Here is a 24923-nt window from a genome sequence, read left to right on the forward strand (position 1 = left end):
GTTAATTAGAATAGATAGCTTTTTTGAAGTACTAAAAAAAAACTTTAGCGTAAAGAACTAGGTATTGACTAGGGGGACGAACCCTCTCATATACGTAATAATTTCTGTTTGTTTAGGAAGTTTTAATGTTGCTCTTTACTTTCAGTTGAAAATACTTGTTTATTTTATTTATTTAATTTCTGATAGTTTTTTTAATAATGCTGGGAAATCCGGTGCCCCCTTCATAGAAATGTCCCTTCCCCCAAGGAAACATCCTCCATAGAAAGATATTCCCCCGTCAACCCCTCCTCCGCCCCCCCCCCCCACCAGAAAAAAATATCTCCTGAAAACGTTTGTATACTTCCCATTAACCAATACTATATGTAAACAATGGGCAAAGTTCATAAATTGCAGCCATTCCCCCGGGAACTGTGGGGGATTAAGTTTTCCTCAAAGACATATTTACTAGATTTTCGACTATTCTGAACAAAATGGCTATTCCAAAAATTTGATTGGGTGACTTCAGGAAATAATGAGCTTGCGAGGGGGTGAATTTACCCTCCAATTTTGTGGTAACTTAAGAAGGTCCCTATAACTTTTAATTTCCATTTGAATGATTCTTCTCAGGATATTCTAGGACTACTGGGTCTATATGATCACCCAAAAAAAAAAAAAAAAAAAAAAAAAAAAAAAAAAAAAAAAAACACGCATCCGTGATCTTTCTTTTGGCTAAAAATACGCAATTCCACATTTTTGCAGATAGGAGCTTAAAACTTAGTAGGGTTCTCTGATAAGCTGAATCTGATAGTGTGATTTTCATTAAAGTTCTATGACTTTCAGAGGTTGCTTCCCCCTTTTTTCGAAAATAAGGCAAATTTTCTTAGGCGCGTAACTTTTGATGGGTAAGATTAAACTTAATGAAACTTATATATTTGAAATCAGCATAAAAAGTCTGATTCTTTTGATGTATCTATTCGTATCAAAATTTACAGCTCCTTACTTACAGTTCGTTACCACGAACTGTTTGATTATCAAGCGTTTATCTTTAATCGATCATTGTTCCCGATCATAGAACTAAGTTTGATCTTGGTACTACCAATATATTTTATTTTACTGCTTGCTAGGTTTTGAACTGTTTGCTTTGGGTTTTGTGTCTTTTCTTCTTCTTTTTTCTTTTACTTAAGCTCCATCATTTTTTTTCTTTGTAAAACGGGTTTTCAAAAAAAAAAAGATAGATTGAATTAAATGAGCCTAGACAAAGTTACTAATTGAGATCGAAAAAGGCGGGATCAATTTAGAAACGTAGCGAGTTCGCCTTTGAAATAGAATACCTAACTGTCAATTGAAAAGGCGTATTTCACAATTCAGAAGAGTAATTAGACTGGAAGAACAACTTATTCCTGTAATCTCCAGGTTTGAAAATATTGAAACAGACAGACACTTCAGACACAGATAGACATTGCCAAAAGAACATGGGACTTCTAAAAGTTAATGAGGACCAGAAAAATACTTAACGTTACAAATTATGACTACTTCTAACAAGCAAAGACTTAAGAGAAGAATAGTTGTCCCTGACACGACCTTGAACTTTATCAGTAGTCATTTCAAAGAGGACCTGTCATTCTAACCTCGGAATGACCTTGGGATATATCGATGAGCCTTTCATTGAAGGCTAATCCTTTTAGCCTTGAATTTCAGGATCTGAAAGGTATCAGATAGCTCCTAGAGAGTTACAAGTTACAACTACTTCTGGCGAGCAGAGATTTATTAAAAGTTTTTCTCAATTCAATTCAAACGGGTTTTATTAAAAAAAAATAGAAATAAATAAACATAAATAAACTTCTTAATGCAAAAAACGCACGTTGAATCCCTTAAAAAAAAATTACGATTCCTCCTAATCATGGAAATGAGAGTTCTACAGCTTTCAAAGAAACATATCCTTTTCCAAGATTTCTAAGAAACCTTTACTCAAGCAAAAAGATAGAAGATTGGCAAAGGTGATCTTTGAAAATGACTAGCTTAACAGCATACTGTATTTGTCTCATCTACAGTTTTCACATGGAAACAAATATGTTTTGTATTCTGTGTCAGACATCATCCATTTTTTTGTCGCAATTTCATCGTACTTTGGCTGTTCGCCAGCTAAGCTGAGATACTTCAAGTATGTGGTTTCAGTTGAAGCGAGGATTCTCTCTCGAATTCTCTACACGAATTCTTTACAATAACAGATCTACCAAATGAATTTCCTGAGGCGTCGAGGTCAGTGCTTTACAAAATTGTTTTCTGAAAACCTACAGTTTGGAAAACTGTACACCTGTTGGGTCCTGAAACTCCTAACAGAGGACCGCAAAAACCAAAAATTTGAGTATGCGATAAAGTTCTTAACTCGTTATCACGAAGAAGATGACGACTTCTTGAGTCAGATCGTAATTGGAGACGAAACATGGGTTTCGCATATCCCACCCTAATCACAGCAACAGAGCATGGATAGGAGACACACACACTCGCGTGCATTTGATTTTGCGCTCAGCTCAAAATCATGAAGTCTGTGTATTGGACTGGGCATGGTGATTGTTGGTAGACTTCATGCAACGAGGAACCACTATCAATGCAGAATCATACTGCCAAACCCTGAGAAAGCTACGCAGAGCGATTCAAAAAAAAAGACGCAGCACACTTACAAAGGGGATTGTCCTTCTCCGTGACAATGCAAGACCTCACACAGCAGGTCAGACCAGCTTTTTGTTGGAAAGTTTTGGCGGGGAAGTTTTAGATTACCCACCCTACAGTCTTGATCTTGCGCTGAGCGATTACCATCTATTCTTCCACCTTAAACAACACCTCAGTGGCAACCATTACAGAGATGACAACCGTCTTTATAAAGACGTGAGTGTTTTATGAAGAGAGTATTTTAAAATTGGTTAAGATGTATGCTAAGTGTTTGATCAAACTTGGCAACTATGTCAAAAAATAGAGTAAAGTATGTACTTTCTAAAAATAAATTTATTTCTGAAATAACCTTTCGTTGTGTACTTATCTTCAAATGGACCTTGCTTAAAAAACACGCCTCGCATATGTTTTTTTTATTATTGTGGAATTGAACTGAGATAATATAAGAAACTGATCAATTAAGTGCTGTTTCTAGACCCTTGTCAAAGATTTTCACATAAAGACTTAATATCTTCAAACACTGAATAATGGTTTCATTTTAGCTAAGGGAAAACTAAGCATTCAAGTGATTTGAAGAAGTCTTTATACGCAAAAGAATATTCCAATCATGTGTATTTCGTCTAAACTCAAGTCGAAAAATAATAATCCAGAACCACCTAGTAACAACCCGAGTGACAACTTGAAGGTAAAAGTACCTGCCATTCCTGACGTAGTACCAGTTGTGGCTACTATAGATTATATGATAATAGAAAGAAGCGACTGGTCAGGTCCTGAACCTAAACCTACCTGACAGGAGATGGCTTATATGTGAGGAGTTAATAAAGAAGAGCCCCTCGTTTGACTGCCATCGATGCCCACGCCGCATGCAGGTGACCAGCGCCAGAATTGATGCCGACATAGTTCTTACTATGGAGAAGGCTTCAAGACAATTCTTCCTGTTTACCCTTGAAAAGTACTTACACCAGGGAAATAAGACTTGGTCAAGCTGCTCCAGTGTCGATATATCTGTTCAGTGCAGTAGCTGAGTCACCAGTCGAGCCACTCGAACCAAACTAGAGAGCCCTCTTACCCTCCTACAGATTTAGGGGCAGCTGCATCTGAGACTATCCATGAACTAGTTGTTTGGAGGTTTCACATAAGTGGAGCCAGCAGAAAGGCGGCAAACTGTAAGTTTCTCTATGTTTGCGAATATTTTTTCAAAGGCAACCGCCGAGAAGATTGTTGTACTCTGCCACACAAATGTTTGTGTAATAAGTTCTCTCATGGCCTGTGTTTCATAAACTACTGCCTTAATCTGCACCTTACTTTCTGCAAAAGGTAACAGCTCCATTCTGAGACAATATTACGATGTTCGAAAATGGGGAGCAAAAATATGCACCTCTGTTGATCCAAGGCCACCAAAGACAGCTATCTCCAGTCTTGCTTATCAACTTGAATTTCAATCTATCCATCCCAAAGCAGCTGATCCTTCTCACTCTCCCAACCTCTCCTCACCAAACCCTGGAGAAAATTGCAAGAACCAGCATTAGCCAGTGTCCCCCGATCTGCCAGGTCCAAATAACAAACAGGTTCGAAATTTCAGAGAGATCAAAGATTCAACCACCTACCAAACCATATTTTGAATAAACGTCCAAACCAGCGAGCTTCCCAACTTGGAACAGACTCAGTGCACTGGCAAGCGAATTCGAGACCACTGTGTAGAACATTCCGTTAATTCTTATCTACTTCCAAATTACTGCTGTCGGATGTTTAATTACTTGTGAACAAAACGGAAGAAATTGAATTATAATTAAAAAATGAGCTTGTTGATATTGATTTTATCTATGAATCGTAGTCCGTCACTGAAGAGTTAGTTGATTTGACAGATATGAAACCTATTTCAATCCAGAATGATGTCCGATGACATTACAGTAACAGGTGGTGGTGGTGTTGGGATTATTTACCGATCATCAATAAGGTTCCCAAACACGTTACTGATTTAAGGCCACTTTTGGAAACCCCGGCTCTTCCGAAAGTGTTTGAAAGTTTTATTTTTTCAGTGTTTATTTAACGATATAAGAGATTTTTGGGATAGTTTTTTCTTTCATATTTTTCACTACTCCACAGTGTCATTTTCAATGTTCATTTGTGGGTTACAATGTTGAATGCCATCGTTAAACATGTGGAAAAAGATGGAGCGTATTTTCAGGCATTATTCGCAGACAAAGTTAAGGCTTTTGAAAGTCTTGACCATCATGTACTAGTGGGAGGAGCTAATGTTATGGGCTTTCGTCCATTTGTTGTACATGAGCTTTCTAGTTTCCTTTTTAATAGATCTCAGTATAACCAACCCCCTGATCATGAGCCACCAGAATTTTTAGACATTTCCTGCGGTTCGCCACAAGGACACAAATTAGGCCCATTTTCATTTCTCCTTATTTTGAATCGAATTTTCGTAACAATTCGCGAATGTTTGCTGCGACTCATCTGCCTCAGCAATGAGGGTAAATCCCTCCGATGAAGGAATAGACTGACTTGAGGAGGATTTTTAATGAATTAAAAAGTGAATTAAGACAGGTAGAACTGACGGCCAGTGAGACTAAAGGCTCTTCCATGAATTTTTCTTTCCTAAAGATTGATAGCCACACTTGCTACAATTCCCTAATATCGAAAAAAAAAATCATATTACTTGGAATACTTTTGGAAGAAGATTTAAGATAGAATTCACACCTTCACTATCTGACCAAAATAGGTGTCTCAGTTGTACATTCTTTTTCCAATCTGAAGAGATTTGGTATGCCGACTGAGGTTTTAAAGTCTGTATACTGCAGTTAAGCTAGACCTTCTCTTGAACATGCATCTCCAACTTGGTGACCAGGCTTAACGAAAAATCAATCAGACGGACTTGAGATGGTACAAAAAAAACCATAAAAATTATACTTGAACACTGCTACTCAACATATAATCAGAGCCACTCCTAAGGTTGATGGCGCCCAGGGAAAAATAAGTTACAGTGCTCCCTCCCGAACAATTATAAACAAAAAAGCCGAATCAAAGAGACAAATTTGATCAAAGTAGGGAAGCCCAAGTCACAGCACCCCCAGCCATGGTGCCCTGGGCAGCTGGCCCCGGTCACCCTCCCCATCCCCTTTTGAACAGTTCTGCATATGATGATGAACAGTTCTGCATATGATGATGAACTGAAGCAACTCAACTTAAATTCCCTTCTTAGTCGTAGATACGAGTAGCCATACCTATTAGGACTAAATTGGTTGAACCTTTACGACTCATCGTGGTTTATTACCAGACCTTGAGAACCCCCCTATTGAAGGACCAAACACTAGACTCCGACAAATCAAAAATCAAAGACACTAGACTCCAACAAATCAAAAAGAGTTGTCCATATCTTTAGAAAGCCATTTTGAACGTTAGGTTTGGAAGATGAATTTTAAAAGGCGTTCTACTAAGTTACAGAACCACTTACCTTAATTCTTGGCGTGCAGTTTGCAGTTGTTGACGAAGAGTGAAGGAGTTGAGCATTACAGCATCCCATTCATCTTGCAACGATTTCAAAAGAGCAGGCACACTTGTGGCAGATGGCGCTTTTGGCTTAGCGGCAGGTGGCACTATAACATTAAAAATAATACAATCATAGATGTTCTTATGCTGAAATTAGAATTGCCTGCTTAATGGTTCTTTCACACTATGCCGTAGAATCTTTCCCAATAACATAATTTAAGATTTTATATTATATTATATAGTATTGCGAAGCAAATTTTGTCACTAGTGCAAGCAGTGTGGGTAAACTATACCTCTACTTGGAATTCTACCTTACGTAAGTTTATGTTATTTTACGGAAAAGTTCAACATATCAGCAACAAAATGAACTTAAGCACAATAACAAATTCGGAAAACAAACTGATGAACATTTTCTAGAAACCTTTCACGCTTGATCAGATCTTGAATCCCCATCTTTGTTTAACGTATTAAATTTTGAACAGTTTGTTTATGATGATTGTGATGATCTTAGACGATGATATGAAGATTTTACGAATTCGTAAGTCAGCCTAATGTCAAAGGTACCTAGCGTAAAGTACCTTAACCACTTAGCATAGAAAATTACGTACATAGTATAAAGGCTGATGCAAGTGCCTCTTACATCGACAGCAAAAGGCAGGTGCCTCTTGAAGTTACTGGACTACTGAGATGACCAAATCTCGAGAAAGAATGGCAGTCAGTTATATTTCGGTATTTTTTTACGTGGTGAAGATGCTCAATGTACCTTGCCAAGGTAACTTCACCAATTTGATGTACCAACTTGAAACTGTTGAATAGGATTGCCACCTTATTATTCTACAAGATGTTAAATGTCAGTAGATTTTTTTCGAACAAAATTTGCTTGAATTCCTTGTTTTGGAATGACCCTGAATAGAACAACTCAAACTATAAATGCCACAGATTGCCTGGACCACTGATCAGTCGACCACTTTCTGACACCCACTCAGGCGCGTCAATTGGGAAAAGGTCAAGGATGGCACTAGAAGCAACACACTAGCGTTGCCTGTAATAAAGAGTCACATGCCTTCAATGTATTATTTATTGTTTTTAAAATTTAGTCTTGTTTCAAAAACGGCATTATAATAAACATTTTTTTTAAATATCCGCATGGGGTGCCAATTCATGAACATGTAGGGGGGAAGGAGAGGAGAACTTCTTGATTCTTTATAGACGGCAAAAAATATTTACCAAATTTTGGGGAGACTTTTTTTTAATTAAATTACCGAAAAAATGTATATTTACAGTTTTCTAAATCTAGGGAGAGGCATTTAGTAACATACCAGTGATAAGCAATTCATAGCTTATCATACCAGTTATCATAGCATAACATACCAGTGATAAGCAACGGATTCGTAGCAATGCCATCTATAGTATATTCAATGCTATTGTGTCTGAGTTTGCATCTTTGCTGGTAACTTGGAAAAAGTTTCTGAATTATTTTGAGGTCTTTTCCTGTTGTTGTTTACCCTCTAAAGATAGATTCTTTGTCAAGTAGTGTTTGTATGACCTTCTCCAATTGTTAGAATAAGCCCGTTTCACTTGGTATTTTCACCAGTGCCATCTTTTCTCGGGTAGATTGGCACACCATCTATAGTTTTAATTTTCTATAGTGCCATTTTTGATTCCTTATCGTTAAGAAGCGTACTGGGAACTAGCAGAAGAGGGAAAGAAACCTCCCGCAAGCGACGTATTGTACCCGCCGGTATTAAGTTACCCGTAAATTGCGGGGGACAGTTGAAGGGGTCCTTACACTTCCCTTGTTCCTAGGTTCCTTTATTCTGTTTATATTTATTCAGCGCTCGGCGCGTGCACTTGAAATAGACATTTTTGGATATTTATTAACCTTCCCTATAGATAACGATTTGTGTTTGCTATAAGACTGATTGTGCAATATTTACGGCATATCAGCGCGACTGACTAGAGTTATGTTTATGCGTCGGTATTGAACTTTATAGAAACAACGTTGCGATTTCAAGATAGCGTATCGAAAGAGGCAGCCGTGATTACAGCTGTGAAATTTTTACGAGGGAGATTCTTCGAGAAAACCATGAAAAACTGAACGAGATAGCAGACAGTTTTGGTGAGCAGTATGTGAAAGAAAGGCGTAGTCAAGCTTCGAGAGAAACGCTAGCCAGTGATATGTATGATACTGTGAAACTATTGAGGTCTGTAACTGATTTTAAGACACGGTTCACCATTTGGAAATTATCCGAAGTACCGAAAATTCCACAAGACACTTTTACAACCTTGTGTGTGAAAGTTAACGAATGCACGGATAAGATTGACAGTGTTATTGAACAGTGCAAATCTATGCTTCCATCTCAGGCTGTTTGGCCCCCCCCTCCCACAGCTTGCGAAAGCTTTACATCGGGTTTTCATCACCAATGTACCCACCACAGAAATTGACTCCTGTTCCAAGCAGAAGCTGTTTATTGAAAGACATGATAGTGATGGAGGCATAGATCATATACAACAGACCAAGTCCGGTCTGGTTGCTTACATGAAAAGCCCCAATTCGGCAGCTTCACTCGCCAACTCCCTGAAGTCCTTCCCTGACATAAGTGCTTCTTTTCGTGAGGAAAAGTTCTTCGCGATTGCTAAGTTCGTGCCTCTTGCCACAACAGAAGATGATGTTGTCTCTGTTAACCCCAAGCTAGTCAGTGCCAAGCGGTTTGGACAATCTGAGACAGTCAAACTTACCTTTAGTGACGCCGACTCCCGAAATGTAGAAATCAAATGTGGGTTATTCATTGGTTATACTCACATAAAAGTCTTGCCATTCAGACATATTCCCCAGCGATGTGTCAAGTTTCAGTCATTTGATCATCTTGCTAAAGACTGCACCAGTACCATGCGTTGTTCCAGATGTGCTGGTTGCCATGAGAACAGTAGAGAGAGCTCCTGCCGTTCTCAAACAGTGAAATGCGCTTTGTCCCCGGAGCCTAATAATTGTCACCCTAGCTTTAGTTTGCAGTGCCCAGCAGTCCGACGAGCAATACAGAAAGCTTATCCTCAAACCCGAAAATGAACGAACTATCTATATTTTGCCGCAATGTTTACGGCCATAATGCTGCCAAACTAGACTATGTCAAGAACTTGTGCATAGCACATAACATTGTTTGCGTCCAAGAACACTTGCTAACTACCGATAACTTTGGGCTTATTCAGTCAATTTCTGATAAATCTGTGCACATTCATGAGGCTAAGCGCTCCAGTGCAAGGGGCCACCCTAGTGGCGGACTTGCGATATTCGTTGACGACAGTATCGACTGTCGTAAACTTGAGTCGTACGATTTCTACCTAGCAGTCGAGTTCCCTGGCCCCAGTGCTTTCACGCTGGTCAATGTCTACTTACCAACTAACATGAACACGGATCTCAGTGAAAAACGGTATGCCGAGGCTTGCGGTCGACTCGGAAGACTGCTCCGCAAACTGGGGAATTCGCGAATTTTGGTCTGCGGTGACTTCCAGTGTGACCCTCTCTTGAAAGATACTAGTGACTCAGATGAATTCTACTTACAGTTACAGGAGCAAATAGACAAGGTCCCAGGTAGAAATATGATGTTATTGCTGGGAGATTTTAACGCCCAGGTTGGTAGAAATATGGATAGATGGTATCCCAGCTTAGGTAAATTTGGCGTAGGACAATAAAACAGTAATGGATACAGACTTTTGCAATTTTGTAGGTATAACAATCTAGTTATAACCAATACGGTGTTTGGTCATAAAATGGCTCATAAGCTAACATGGTATTCACGTGATGGTAAGACAGCAAACCTTATTGATTGTGTTATAGTAAATCGAAGACTGGCAGGATCAATACAAGATACTAGGGTATATAGGAGTGCTGTTATTTATGTTAAAAGTAAAGATCACCATCTAGTAGTGTCAAGGGTTAATTTAAAGCTGAAATATCGGAAGGGTAATTACCTCCCGGGAAGTTATGATGTTAGTAGACTCCAGGATGAGAATTTGAGAGAAACTTTCCAGGAACAGTTGAATACTAAACTTGAGGGTTTAAAATTTTATAATGTGGAAGATGGTTGGAATAATTTTAGAAAAATAATTTGTGAAGTTGCTGAAGTTGTATTAGGGAAGAAAGCTAGAACTGCAGCTAAGAATATTAGTGAAAAAGCTTTAAGTTTAATAGAAAGGAGAAAGGACTTGTACAAGAATTATCTGAGTGATAGATCACATGAAAACAAAAGAAATGTAAAGAAAGTGGAGAAAGCATTGAAATATGAGCTAAGGAGGTGTGAAGTGGAGGCCATGGATAAAATTGCCGAGGATTTAGAAGATGCAGCTAGACGGCATAATAGTAAAATATTGAGCTGGCACGTTAACAAATTGAGAGGTAGTAGTCAATCCGGACTTGTCCCAGTTAAAGATAGGAATGGGGTGGCAATTAGCGATAAGACAAAAGCTAAAGTGAGATGGGCCGAACATTTTGAGAATTTGCTTAACCGAGATAGAGTTGCTGGAAAAAATATAGAGGAAAATGAATAAGTTTGTGATACCTTGGATGTGAAGGAAGATTTGTTTTGTGAGGAGGAATTAGAAACAGTACTAAAAGGAATAAAGAATAATAAGGCTCCAGGTACTGATAGGGTAGTAAATGAGTTTCTTAAATATGGTGGCTCTGAGGTTAGAAATAAGTTATTGGAGATTATGAATATGATTTTTGAAAAAGGGGAAGTACCTAATGATTTTAGGAAAACCTTAATTAAGCCACTTTATAAGAAAGGTGATAAAAGTGAGTGTGGTAATTATCGAGGCATTAGTCTGGTCTCTGTAGGTAGCAAATTGCTTAGTAATATGATACTTTTTAGACTGAGAGATGCCGTAGACAAAGTTTTAAGAGAAGAGCAGTGCGGTTTTAGAAAAGGTAGAGGATGTGTTGACCAAATTTTCACTCTTAGGTTAATAATTGAGAAGTGCCTAAGTTTTCAAACACCTTTGGTCCTCAGTTTTATAGATTATGAGCAAGCGTTCGATTCTGTTGATAGAGGAGCTTTAGTAAAGGTTTTATCCTTGTATGGTATACCAGACAAATAAATTAAAGTGATTAGTGCTATGTACGAGAATAACACTGCTGCGGTTAAGGTAGGAAATGAGGTTAGCAGCTGGTTTTGTATTAAATCAGGAGTTAAGCAGGATTGTGTTCTATCCCCCTTTATATGGATTATTTTGATGGACTTTGTTTTAAGGAGCACAGGAAAGGCAATGGGAGACCACGGAATCAAATGGGGAGGAAAAAGTCTCCTGGACTTGGATTATGCTGATGATTTAAGCATCCTAGATGAAAGTGTGAGCAAAATGAATGAAGTTTTAGAGGTTTTGCGAGTTCAGGGTGCTAGTATTGGTTTGAAAATTAATGTTAGGAAGACCAAGTCACTAAGGCTAGGAATAAGTGAAGATGAAAACGTGACGTTCGGTAATGAAAAGATTGATCAGGTGGGCAGTTTCACTTACCTTGGTAGTATTATTAGTAAAGATGGTGGGAGCAGTGAAGATGTTAAAAATAGAATAGCCAAGGCTCAGGGTGTTTTTTCACAGTTAAAAAAAGTCTGGAAGAATAGGAAGATAAGACTACAAACCAAGATTAGAATCTTAGAAGCTACAGTGATGACAGTGGTCAAATATGGCTCTGAAGCATGGACGCTCCGAAAAGCGGATGAAGATTTGCTAGATGTTTTCCAGAGAAATTGCTTAAGGATTGTTCTGGGTACCCGGCTGACTGTCCGTATTTCAAACAATAGGCTATACGAAAAATGTGGTTCAATACCGCTTTCTAGGTCTATAATGAAAGAAAGGTTGAGGTGGTTAGGGCAGGTTGTTCGGATGAAGGATGACAGATTGTTCTTTTCGGCCAGCCATCTGGGGCTAAACGGAAGGCAGGTCGTCCCCGTCTGGGTTGGGAGGACGTCATAAAGAAAGATTTAAAGGAAATGGGAACTTCGTGGGCGGGTGTAAAAAGGGAGGCTTTGAATAGATTGGGGTGGAGGAGGAGCGTGCGTAGCCGTGTTGGCCTCAGGCGGCTTGGTGCTGCGATGAGTTGTTAGTAGTAGTAGTAGTTTTCAAACTTCACTATCCCCTCGCCTATACAGGTGGATTAAGAGCATATAGCAAGCGACCATCTCGGGCTGAAGTCCCATGTTCCTTTTAGTCGCTCAGTGAAACCAAGAAATTGAAGTTACATAGAAAGACATTAGTGGAAGAAGATAAATATTGATCTGTATCAGTCGACCTATGACGAAATTTTGGGCAAAATAAAAGTTCCATTTCAGCTTCTGGTCAATGGGTGTGATGACAAATCGCACTCAGCATATATTGTGCTGAAATCACCCAGGTGCTAAAAGTTGCTGAGTCTACATCTGTACCTAGTGCAGTTATTAAGAAAGGTACTAGGAAAAGGGGATGGAGCGACCATCCTTACGTGAATCATGCTAAAAGGAGGTATAAGATGTGGTACTCAGTGTGGCGCGAATCCGGCAAGCCTAGGTCAGGTACTGTTTTCAATCTCTTTCGTAAAGCAAAAAGAGAATACAAAGCATGTGTGGATGAGCTTAAAGTGGAGGAAGCAGAAACTGCTTCGAAAGAGGCTATCCGCGACCCGCAAAATATGTGGAAAAAGTTTTCAAGTAATAGAGTGCAGCCAAAGCATTGTGCCACAGTACCTGAAGAACAGTGGTTAGAACATTATTCGAAGGTTTTCGGGTCAAAAAATATTCCTTTGGAAAAAGATTATGATGAATCGTTAAAATCAAGTCTTGATTCGCTTCTGAAACAGAGAAATTGTTTTGTGGTTTCTAAAAATAATGTTTCAAGGGCTGTTAGCCAGTTAAAGAGTAACAAGGCTACCGGTCTTGATAGTGTTAGTGGTAATCATCTACGCAATGGTTCCCGGCTTTTTCTTCAGCATCTGCAACTACTCTTTCAGATGTGTATAGATAGTGCGACCGTTCCTAACTCGTTCTGTACCGGGGTTGTTACAAATATCCTCAAGAAAGGAAAAAACGCGAATGAGTGTGGAGGCTATAGGCCTATTACTGTCTCAAGTACGCTGAGCAAAGTGTTGGAAAGACTGGTTCTTAGCGAAATTGTATCGAAATGTGTTATAGACCACAGACAGTTTGGATTTCAAAAATATCTCAGCTGTGCTTTTGCCCATAGACTTCTAAAGCGTATTCTTGCTAAGGCTGAACTACTCGGGTTGTCCGTGGATGTATGTAGTGTCGATATTTCTGCTGCATTTGACTCAGTCATCCAGTCCGCCGTCTTCCAGACCCTGCTAGATGCTGGCGTGAACACCCATATAGAAGCTATGTTATCCTATTGGTACTCTAATAGCTATATAAGAGTGAAACTCGGACTTGAAAGACTTAGTGCGCCAGTTAAACTAAATAGAGGGCTTCGACAAGGCTCAGTTCAAAGTCCAATATTATTTAACACTTTGACTTCTAAGGTTACAAAACAAATCTCTGGTGGGCTTATCCTTGATCTTTGTGATCTGAGTCTAATAAGCTATGCCGATGATTTACTTATGTTGAGTTTTTCTCTGAGTCTATTGCAGGATAATTTAGATAAACTTGTATCTGGCTATAGAGCTATTGGTCTGCAAGTTAATGGTAAGAAAACTGAATTTCTGGTTTTCAACTCAACGAAACGGGATGCACCAGAACCAACTGTTTCAGTAGATAGCGCTACTATTGCACCGTCTTCGTCGCTTAAATACTTATGTCGTCTGTACGGTCGAGATAAAAAAGCAACTAGAATTCCTTGCCTTGACACCCTTATGTCAAACCTACGAATTAGCTATGCTAAACTGGCCCCCCTGAAGTATTCATACAATCGGCAAATTCTGGCGAGGCTATATAGAGCGGTGGCACTCCCAAATATTCGTTACCTGTCCCCTGTATGGGATTGGTTTACGGAAACAGAGCGACTAAAGGCTAGATCTGCGTTCTGCAAATATTTAAAATTTCTGTTACGAGTACCGCTGTTCGAGAGAAATACATTTCTCTTGGACAAGTATCTTATTCCAGAGCCTCGTGAAGTTGTGGTAACGCAGGAAACCAATGCTAGAAAAGGTGCACTGGAGCACCTTTACGATTTCCTTCCATTGCACGTCATGTACGAGCTGTGAATGTATATAGTGTATATAATCTACTCGTTTATTTTTGAAGTAATGTTTTTTTTGTTTTTCCCTTACTCCGCCATGTTTTTGTTTTATTGGTGGGCTAAAATAAACTATCTATCCATCTATCTATAAGGTAGCACACAGGTAAAAGTCACACTACCTAAGAATGGTGATCCTTCTAATATTAACTATTATAAATATTTAACTTTGATAATTTTTTAGAATTGGTATACACAGAAGAGGAGGGCATCTCATTCCTTCCTTTCTCTTGGTTAAAAATGAGCAAAGAAGGCAGAGTTGTGTAATTTCTAGAAAGATACGACAAATTTCTGGCAAAAGCCTCTCAGCAGCTTTATAGCCCCCCCCCCCCTGGAAATGCTTTTTAAGCTTGTCACTCCCAGAGGAAAGAATTAATGTGGATGTCCACGATTTGAAATAGTTTTTGAGAAAGCTATTCATTTTCAAATGCCATTTTACCTTAATTCAAATCATATTATTTATTCTTCTGGGTACAACTTACCAAACTGTTATCTATGATTTGTTTACACCAATACAATAACAATCATATCGCCAAATCTAGCTGTTCTAACCATTTAAAATTCTTTTTTAAAAATAATTGGAAATCGAAAAGTGTGCCGATTAAAGAAGCATCTCCTTGCGGGCGGTTGGTGAGTGTGGGGCTGGATGACAAGAGAGGAAAATTTAAAGTAAATTTAGTCTTTCTCCTATCAATATATTTTTTTCTTTTAATATATTGTTCAGTAATAAAAAACTAACAAAGAGAGAACAAACTCAATGAAAAAACGACAAACGAGACTGCGGCCAGTAGAGAGAAAAGATGAAAAACTAAAACAACGCGGATATTTCGCTTGTATGTAAACTAGGCATCCTCAGCACAAGAGAAACAAAGATAAAAAACCAAAGTAAAATAAAAACAAATAAAACCACAAAAAATATTAACAAAATACAAATGTTGCAACTGATCCACGTTTGGAAAAGAAGCTTATAGTTACTTCGATGAGAACACCAAAGCAACTAATTGTGGGACTATTGCTTTTCCTGAGGCCAAAATAATTTCAATGATCTAAAGAATTTGAAAATTGGAACTTGGAATCTTACAACGTTAAAAAATGACTCTAGTATCGACATTTTGCCTGCCGAATTCAGACGATTTGAACTGGACTTATTAGGAGTTTCAGAAACTCATATCCCAGGGGTAGGTAGCATGAAATTAGGTTATATAGAATTTGTTTAATCAGGCAGGAAGGATGGGGTACGTAGACAGGGAGTAGGGCTCATGATGAATAAGGAAGCTGCCAGTCGCAGTCGCATAGAAGCTAAAGATTCTGCAGATTTTCAACCCATTTATTTGATTAAATCCCACGTACCAATGTCCCCATCCCACGTCTTATCCATCCAATGTTCTACAGTGCAACTATTATCAAAATATACTGCAAAAGTTTGTCCAATATATAAATAGAAAACCAGAATCTTGATTCTTAAGTAGAAACTACTACTATTAACAACTCACCGCAGCACCAAACCGCCACAGGCCGACACAGCTACGAACGCTCCTCCTCCATCCCAATCTATTCAAAGCCTCCCTTTTTACACCCTCCCAGGAAGTTGTCATTTACTTTAAAGGACAATCTTCGGCAAACTGTCATCCTTCATCCACACAACGTGCCCTAGCCACCTCAACCTTTCTTTCATTATAGCCCAAAAAAGCGAGATTAAGCCACATTTTTCGTACAGCCTACTGTTTGAAATACGGTCAGTCAGCCGGGTACTCAGGACAATCCGTAAGCAATTTCTCTGGAAAACATCTAGCAAGTCTTCGTCCGCTTTTCGGGGCGCCCATGCTTCAGAGCAATGTATGACCACTGTCATTACTATAGCTTCTAATATTCTAATCTTGGTTTGCAGACTTATCTTCCTATTCTTCCAAACTTTTTTTACTGCAAAAAAGACCTTTGGCTATTCTACTTTTAGCATCTTCACTGCTCCCACCGTCTTTACTAATAATACTACCAAGAAAAGTGAACCTGTCCACTTGATCAATCTTTTCGTTACCCAGCGTCTCCTTTTATCTTCACTTATTCCTAGCCTTAGCGACTCAGTCTTCTTAACATTAGTTTTCAAACCTATTCTAGCACCCTGAACTCGCAAAACCTCTAAAAGTTCATTCATTTTGCTCATACTTTCATATAGGATACTTAAATCATCAGCATAATCTAAGTCCAGGAGAGTTCCCCTCCCCCCCCCCCATTTGATTCCGTGGTCTCCCATTGCTTTCCTGTGCTCCTTAAGACAAAGTCCATCGAAATGGCCCATTTAAAGGGGGATAGAACACAACCCTACTTAACTCCTGATTTAATACAAAACCAGCTGCTAACCTCATTTCCTACATAAACCGCAGCAGTATTATTCTAGGACTCCCCGTTATATTCTAGGACTCCCTGTTCTATTGTGGCAGTAGGAAATTTTGCATTGATGGGAAGGATGTCAAATGAAGTGTAATTTTTCTTTAGCATTTGTCTTTTTGTATATGGCTTTAATTGGCTTTTAAATACAGATACAGATCATCATATTCTCGTACATAGCACCAATTACTTTAATGTGTTTGTCTGGTATTCCATACAAGGATAAGACTTTTGCTAAAGCTCTTCTATCAACAAAATCAAACACTTGCTCATAATCTATAAAACTGAGGACCAAAGGTGGTTGATAACTCAGGCCCTTTTCAGTTATTAACCTAAGAGTGAAAATTTGGTCGACACATCCCCCACCTTTTCTAAAACCGCACTGTTCTTCTCTTAAAACTTTGTCTAAAGCATATCTCAGTATAAAAAGTATCATTTTACTAAGTAATTTGCTACCTACACAGATCAGACTAATGCCTCGATAATTACCACACTCACTCTTATCACCTTTCTTATACAATGGTTTGATTGAGGCTTTCCTAAATTCGTTAGGTACTTCCCCTTTTTCAAAAATCATATTCATAATCTTCAGTACCTTGTTTCTAACTTCAGAGACGCCATATTTAAGAAATTCATTTACCACACTATCAGCACCTGGAACCTTTTTTTTTTTATTCTTTTTAGTACTGTCGCTAATTCTTCCTCACAAAACAGATCTTCCTTCATATCCAAGGTATTGCGTACTTTTTCATTTTTTTCCTCTATATCTTTTCCTGCAACTCCATCTCGGTTTAGCACATTCTCAAAATGTTCTGCCCAACCCTCTTTAACTCTTTCCTTATCACTAATTGTGGCCACGTTCCTATCTTTAATTGGGACAAGTCCGAATTGACTACTCCCTCTTAATTTATTAACATGCCAGTACAATATTTTACTATTATGCCGTCTAGCTTCATCTTCCAGATCCTCGGCAATTTTATCCATGGCCTCCACTTCACACCTCTTTAGTTCATATTTTAAAGCTTTCTCCACCTTCTTTACATTCCTTTGGTTTTGATGTGATCTATCACTCAGATAATTCTTGTACAAGTCCCTTTTCCTCTCTATTAAACATAAAGCTTTTTCACTAATATTCCTAGCTGCAGTCCTAACTTTCTTCCCTAAGACAATATCAGCAACTTCACATATTGTTTTTCTAAAATTATTCTAACCATCTTCCACATTGTCAAATTTTAAACTCTCAAGTTTAGTATTCAACTGTTCCTGATAAGTTTCTCTCAAATTTCCATCCTGGAGTCTACCAACAATCAGAACTTCCCGGGAGGTAATCACCCTTCCGAAATTTCAGCTTTAAATGAACCCTAGATACTACTAGATGGTGATCTTTACCTTTAACATCAATAACAGCACTCCTATATACCCTAGTATCTTGCATTGATCCTGCCAGTCTTCGGTTTACTATAACATTATCAATAAGGTTTGCTGTCTTACCATCACGTGAATACCATGTTAACTTATGAGTCATTGTATGACCAAACACCGTATTGGTTATAACTAGATTGTAATTATACCAACAAAATTGCAAAAGTCTGTAGCCATTACTGTTTTCTAAAGCCCTACAAATATTGCTTCTATTAACGAATAAAAAATGGTTCAATTAAAAATATTTTGAATCAAGGTTAGGCCAAGTTTCATTTTAAAGACTAAAAAATAGATTAAGACCTTTTCACTCACCTTTAGAACAATTAAATCAAACAGAAATAAAAAAAATTCAAAAGCAACTTTTTCGAAAAAAGAAAAAATTCAAAAAAAGTAAAGGGCTACAATAACCCTAAGACGAGCGGAAATGAGTTCAAATAGTAACAGTGAAACCCAAAACAAATAGGAATTACAATAGATAAACAAGTCAAACGTAATACGAATAGAAACTACCACAAACAGGAGTACCGGTAGGGCTAACGCCCGCTTTGCCTTGTAAAGACCAGAACTTCATTTGCGCTTTGCTCCCTTTCAATTTTCCAATATGTTTCCAAATTGTTGCCGCAAGACTCAAACAGGGGGATGCCAGGGTGGGCAATAGTCCCCCCCCCCGAGAAAATTCCTGGAATGCTATTAAGCAAAAACCCTTTTAGATTACTGCAGTTGGAATGGTTGTTGGCATTTTTCAGTTATTAAAAATGGCTTGTCAAATAATCAAGGTTTTAGTCGTTTGTTAAGTAAGTGTAGTATCCCAAAAGAGTCCTGTGTTTTTACTTACCTAATCTGTATACATCAGGTTCTTCTTAAAATTGACTTAAACTAGCATTAAAAAGTTAGATCCAGATACATCTAAAACTTGCATTATAACTCTTAAAATGTCAACTTAACAGGAATAATATCAAGGTAAAACTGTGATGGCAACTAATTAATATTGCTAGCACAGTAGTATTAGCCTAAGTTACTGCCTGTTTTGGTAATAATCAATTCCTAAAATGATTGAAACTTCTTTTACAGCAGTTTAATACTGAATACTCAGGGAACTGATTGCTGGGTAAACCTATTTTATAAATACTTCTTCGAAAGAATCTTCTAAAGAAGGTAATCAATGTAAACAAGGTTAAAAATAAGTCACTCTCCTTGTCTCAACTCTGATACGAATCTTATTGGGAGTTCCTCCAGAAAGAGGGTAAAACGAATACTTCTGAAATACCAACATAGCTGATATTAAGACATCTGAAGCAACAAGACAGAGTAACAAGCATGCTACTAACTGCAGTGTAATTCCAGAGTTGGAAAACATTTACAGTGATGCCTCTAAGTAAATATCTTCCACCTACGAGATGATTGGAGGATCTTCACCGACGCTCTGGGTGCCTCTGGGGGTATAGGAACTAAGGGTTTAAGAGAAGTAAAAGGCTTCATGGGACTTAAACCATGGCTTAAATTTGCTGATGCTGGAAGTGTAAACTGCATTAGATGGTGGAACAGAGCTATCTGGGAGATGGGCTCCCAAGCACAGATACCTCGTGTTATAGACCAAGATGATCAAGTTCTGACCAAAAAGTCAGATTTAAGGAGAGATACACAATCAATAGATGCAAATAGGTTCACCTCAAACTAAAACCTGGAAGTTTCAGCTGTTTTATTTTTATTTTATTTTTCAAAGTTACGAAGAGAGCTTTCGTCTTTTTTACAACAAAACTTACCAACCATGCATTGGTCCAACCCTCCAACAAATTGGAAGGTCTCTTTTAGAGCGCATTCCTGGAAATAGGTGCAAAAACCTACCTTTCACTAATAAAAAAGAAGTGAAAATAATCTATTCTTTACTGACCTTTTATATCTATCAGCTGTTCAACATTAAGGTCCTTCCCATTTATTGGATCCTTTCCATTTTCATTAAGATATTTTTCAATGAGTCGTCTTTCAAAAACAGTTCCAGATACCGGAGACACAACTGGATGCTCAGGGACTTCATTACTAACTTAAATAAGAACAGAAAAAATTAGAAAGAATATCGAGGCAATATAGAGGGAAGCCCCCATACAACCTACACAGTTAAATTCCTAAATTCAAGATTCTTAAAATACCCAAAAAATTTAAGCCACTTTCAAAACTTTAATATTTTAAATAGGTTCTCTAGACTAATATGGTGGTATCTTCCCCCCTCATTGTATGTGAAGGCATCAGTAACATAGCTACGGTAAAGGGGGACGGTTGTCCAAGGACACAGTCTCCAAGGCGCGCCAAATACAGATTATCAGTTACGTCAGGTTCGGAAAACCGGCGGCGTGCCAGAATTCAATCTGTTAAGCCAATTCGCTATAATATAGAACAACCTGCTGAACTATTAGAACTATTATTATTCAAAGCGATCAGGATAAAAATACTGAAACCAATCCAATGCGATTCAGTTGTTACGCCGTATATTAACGTTTGAGTTTTTAGCACTTCTCCCTTTTTGGAATACGTTGCTAAAAAGGTACTACCTAAAAATCGATCTGGTTCAGAAAAGGCTTCAGGACCACACCTTAAATTTTCATAATGCTCCCCAAGAAGTTAAGACTTTGCAAGAGTACCCATAACAGGGTTATCATTTACACAATTTCTCTTGAAAAAGCAAAGGAGTTGTGCGCAATATATTATGTCCAAATTGAGAGAAGGATGAAGAAGAAACAGAAAATACCATAAGAAGAAACAGAGGATACAGGGCACACGTAAAAAATGAAATGCTACAAGTGACAAAAGGTATGGTTGACAAATTATAAGGTCTGGTATATCCTCCCTCTCCCCCCAAAAAAATTGTGCCACCCGCGGAATGTTCCTCCCAAATAATTTTCCCTGTAAAAATCATTCCCTTCCCCATGTAAAATTTGAGCAGGGAAATTAAGAAAACAAACAGAATGAAGAAAAAAAGGATTTTGGAATATTGTACCTATATTTCAAAATATATGTGGAACACATGGGGTTGAATCCAACAGTTCGTGGTAACAAACTATAAGTAAGGAGCGACTTGGGCCAATAATAACCAAACTATATAAAAAAGAATTTTACTAACAATTGATACATAAAAATCATTGATTTTTTATGCTGATTCCAAATATGTAAAGTTCACCAAGTTTTACGTTACACATCAAACACTACAAGCCTGAAAAAATGTGCCTGATTTTCTAAAATAGAGAAACACTACCAAAAAGGCAAGTGATCATAAAGAAAATCACATCATTATATTCAGCATTTTAGAGAATCCTATTATGGAGGTTTCAAGGTCTTATCTACAAAAATGTGGAATTTTTCGTAATTTTCCCCAATAGAAAGATGACAGATGCGTGTTTTTTGTTTTTTTTTTCAAGGGGTGTTCGTATCAAACCGATGATCCTAGAAGATCGGGACAGGATTCATTCGAACGGAAAGTAAGAGTTCTACTGCCCTCTTTAACTGACGAAAAAGATTGTGCCCCGGGAAAGTGGCGTTTTCCGCCATTCTGTTGCATCAAACTACAATTTTGCCGCACGGAGGACTCAGTTGCTACCGATTCAAAATTCTGAGATAGCCAATCTATTTTAACCGTTTTCTCTTTTATAATTTTAATAAATCTAAAACTATTGAGATTTTCAGGAATGAATATTGGTATATATTAAACACTCAATCCATATTCATTTAATCTCTTAATTAATCTTGGTTATGATGGTGATTATTTTTTTTTTTGATGTTATGAGAAATAAAAACATTTAGCTGAAAATAAAGACAGTTTTCAGTAAAGTTCATATTATGTTCTGGTCTTTAGAAGCAACAGGGGGCGTTAGCCCTACTCCTCCTTGTGCTAATTTTTGCATGTTTTGAGTTTCAATTTGTTATTTATTGTAATTTCTATTCGTTTGGGGTTTCACTTATTTACTGATAGTGATTTATGGTAGTTTTATGCTTAACAAATTATTTGAATTTATTTATGCTCATCTCCGGTTTAATGTTTATCTTTATTAATCAAGTTTAATGTAGCTCTTGATTTTTCTTTGAAAAACTGTATCCTTACTTTTACTTTAAGATATCAAGTTGGAACTTTTAAGGGAAATTGAGGGTAGTATAGAACTGTTACGCTGAATGTCCGAAATCTAGTTAACGTTGACATTCACCAGTGAATGTTCAAAATTCCTTTTTCTCTGCTTCGATTCAATTAGCCTTTCTAGTCAGCTTTTTCAGTCTTATGCAACCTATGATGGTAAAAATTAAAGTTATGTTAGATTATGTTAGCTTAGATTAGGTTAAGTTAGGTTAGATTAGGTTAGGTTAAACTTGGTTCTAAATATCAGAAATATGTTAAAAACCTAACTTAAGCTGACCTAAACCAACCTAACCTCGTCTAACCTAATCTACTCTAACCTAACCTCCTATCATCAAACCTTGCATTAAATAGAAAAAATTGACTGGCAACGGTGAGTAAATCCAAGGAGAAAAAAACGTATTTCGGATATTCACCGGTGAATGTCGACATTAACCAATTGTCGGACATTCACCCGAACAGAAAAATATCAAAAGACACATCGTCAAAAGAGTGTCGGTCCAATATCCCAAGAACGGTATGCGTGTAACTGAACCACCGTGTAACAACTGAACCCCTGCAACTGAACCACTGTGTAACTGAACCACCAGGCAACTGAACCCCATTTAACTAAACTCTCGTACAACTAAACCCTCGTGCGACTCAACCCCATTTAATTGCACCCTTGTGTAACTGAAACCCCATGCAACTGAACCACCATACAACTGAAAGACCGTCCAACTGAACCACCGTGCAAACGAACCACCATGCAACTGAATCCTCCTGTAACTGAATCACCGGGCAACTGAACCCCATTTACCTGAACCACTGGGCAACTGAACCCAATTTAACTGAACCACCGGGCAACTAAACCTCATTTAACTAAACCCTTGTACAACTTAACCTTGTGCAACTCAACCCCATTTAACTGAACCCCCGTAAAACTGAACCTCCGTACAACTAAACCTCCGTACAACTAAACCACCGTGCAACTGAACCACCGTACAACTGAACCACCGTTCAACTAAACCACCGTGCAACTGAACCCTCCTGTGACTGATCCATCGTACAGCTGATCCACTGAACTCAGTTTTTCAGTATTCTAAAAATATGAGGCAATATCATTGGGTAAAGCACAAGTTAGAATTTTTACATGTTCAACCTTGTTGGAAATTGTTTGTTTCTTACAGTCAAGATATCAACGCCTGTCAAGATCATTCATAAAAAATCTTAGTCTTATTTTTACAAAAAAAAAGTAGATCCAATGTAACCGATTTTCTTTGTTTTTGTGATGACAAAACAGAGCTTTTATTATTAATCATCTTGACAGTCATTTATATTATGACTTTAGAAAGTGAGCAATTCCAACAAGGTTGAAAATATAAAGATTCAAACTTGTGATTTGCCCTTCTTAAGTACGATGGTTGAGTTGCACGAGAGTCCAGTTATACGAAGGTTCAGTTGCACAGTGGTTAAGTCGCATGGTGGTCCAGTTGCACGGTGGTACAGTTCCAAGGGGGTTCAGTTGCATAGAAGTATAGTTACATTGGGGTTTAGTTAAATGGGGTTGAGTTGCATGGGGGTTGAGTTGCACGGAGGTTGAGTTGCACAAGGGCTCAGTTAAATGGGGTTCAGTTACACGAGGGCTCAGTTACATGAGGGTTCAGTTGCATGGGGGATCAGTTGCACGGTGGTTCAGTTGTACGGTGGTTAGGCTGCACGGTGGTTCAGTTGTAGTGGTTCAGTTGTGTGGCGGTTCAGTTGCACGGTGGTTCAGTCACAGTGGTTCAGTTGCTTGGGGTTCAGTTACACGGTGGTTCAGCAGCAATGGCACCCCCATGAACAGCTAAGGGTTATTAGGCTAAAACTTCCTGGGGCTGTTGCTGGGAACGTTGAGTTAAATCAACAGCCACTATAAGCATCAAAGTTGTCCCAAGGGTATATCTGCAATACCAAAAGAAAGGCAAAGTTTATTAAGTTGAAAATTTCAGTGCATTTTGAAGGGGCTGTTTAACTAAATAAAAGGATACTGTGTGCATCCAGGCTATCAAAAGGGCGAATCTGCAATATCTTACAAATGGCTGAGGATATCAAGCTGAAACTTTGAAAATCAAGTATTTTGCAGTAGGCATCAAGACATGGCTCTTTGTAGAAAAAAGCCAAGACAGATAGTCCGAGTAATTAAGAGGCAAATATCTTTAAATGGCACGGGTAAATGATGGGAGTAAGTATGACTCTCTTATTGGACAAGTACTTGTGTGTTAGTTTTTGGAAAGGCAAGCCTGCCTAGCAGGGGCGCCCTGAGGCTCATTTAATTGGGGCACGATCTTCATAAATTTTTACCGAATCGTTACCTGATTTATGCCGAATTTTTCTGCAGAAATCATGAATTTTGCTGAATTTCAGCCGATTTTGCAAAATTTCGGCCGAAATTCTCGCCTTCGGAAAAATTTATACCTATTTTCGAAAATTGGGGGGGGGGCGGAGCGCAGCTTTACTAAGTAAAGAACGATGTTGGCGCAAGATATTCTTTTTTTTTATTTTTTTTTTGTTTCTTGGTTTTAGACCACGGCACTTCGTATCGAAGAAGTTGTCGTAGAAACTAGGAAAAGGGCTCATTCGATTGTAAATTGGAAGGACTTGTGCCCTTTTTAAT

The 24923-nt window shown here is 38.2% G+C and overlaps 1 protein-coding gene across 1 annotated transcript in view; it reads right to left on the reverse strand.

Annotated features, from left to right (window-relative positions):
* Prp19 (pre-mRNA processing factor 19) overlaps nucleotides 1-24923 on the reverse strand; it is a 122881-nt gene that overhangs the window by 55499 nt on the left and 42459 nt on the right. The window contains 2 exon segments of the mRNA XM_089086742.1: nucleotides 6113-6254; nucleotides 20063-20212. Of these exon segments, the coding sequence (XP_088942868.1) occupies nucleotides 6113-6254; nucleotides 20063-20212 (292 nt within the window).

This window comes from Artemia sp. Qi Xiang Cuo, chromosome 3 (genome assembly GCF_049724085.1).
Source record: "Artemia sp. Qi Xiang Cuo chromosome 3, ASM4972408v1, whole genome shotgun sequence".
Taxonomy (NCBI): domain Eukaryota; kingdom Metazoa; phylum Arthropoda; class Branchiopoda; order Anostraca; family Artemiidae; genus Artemia; species Artemia sp. Qi Xiang Cuo.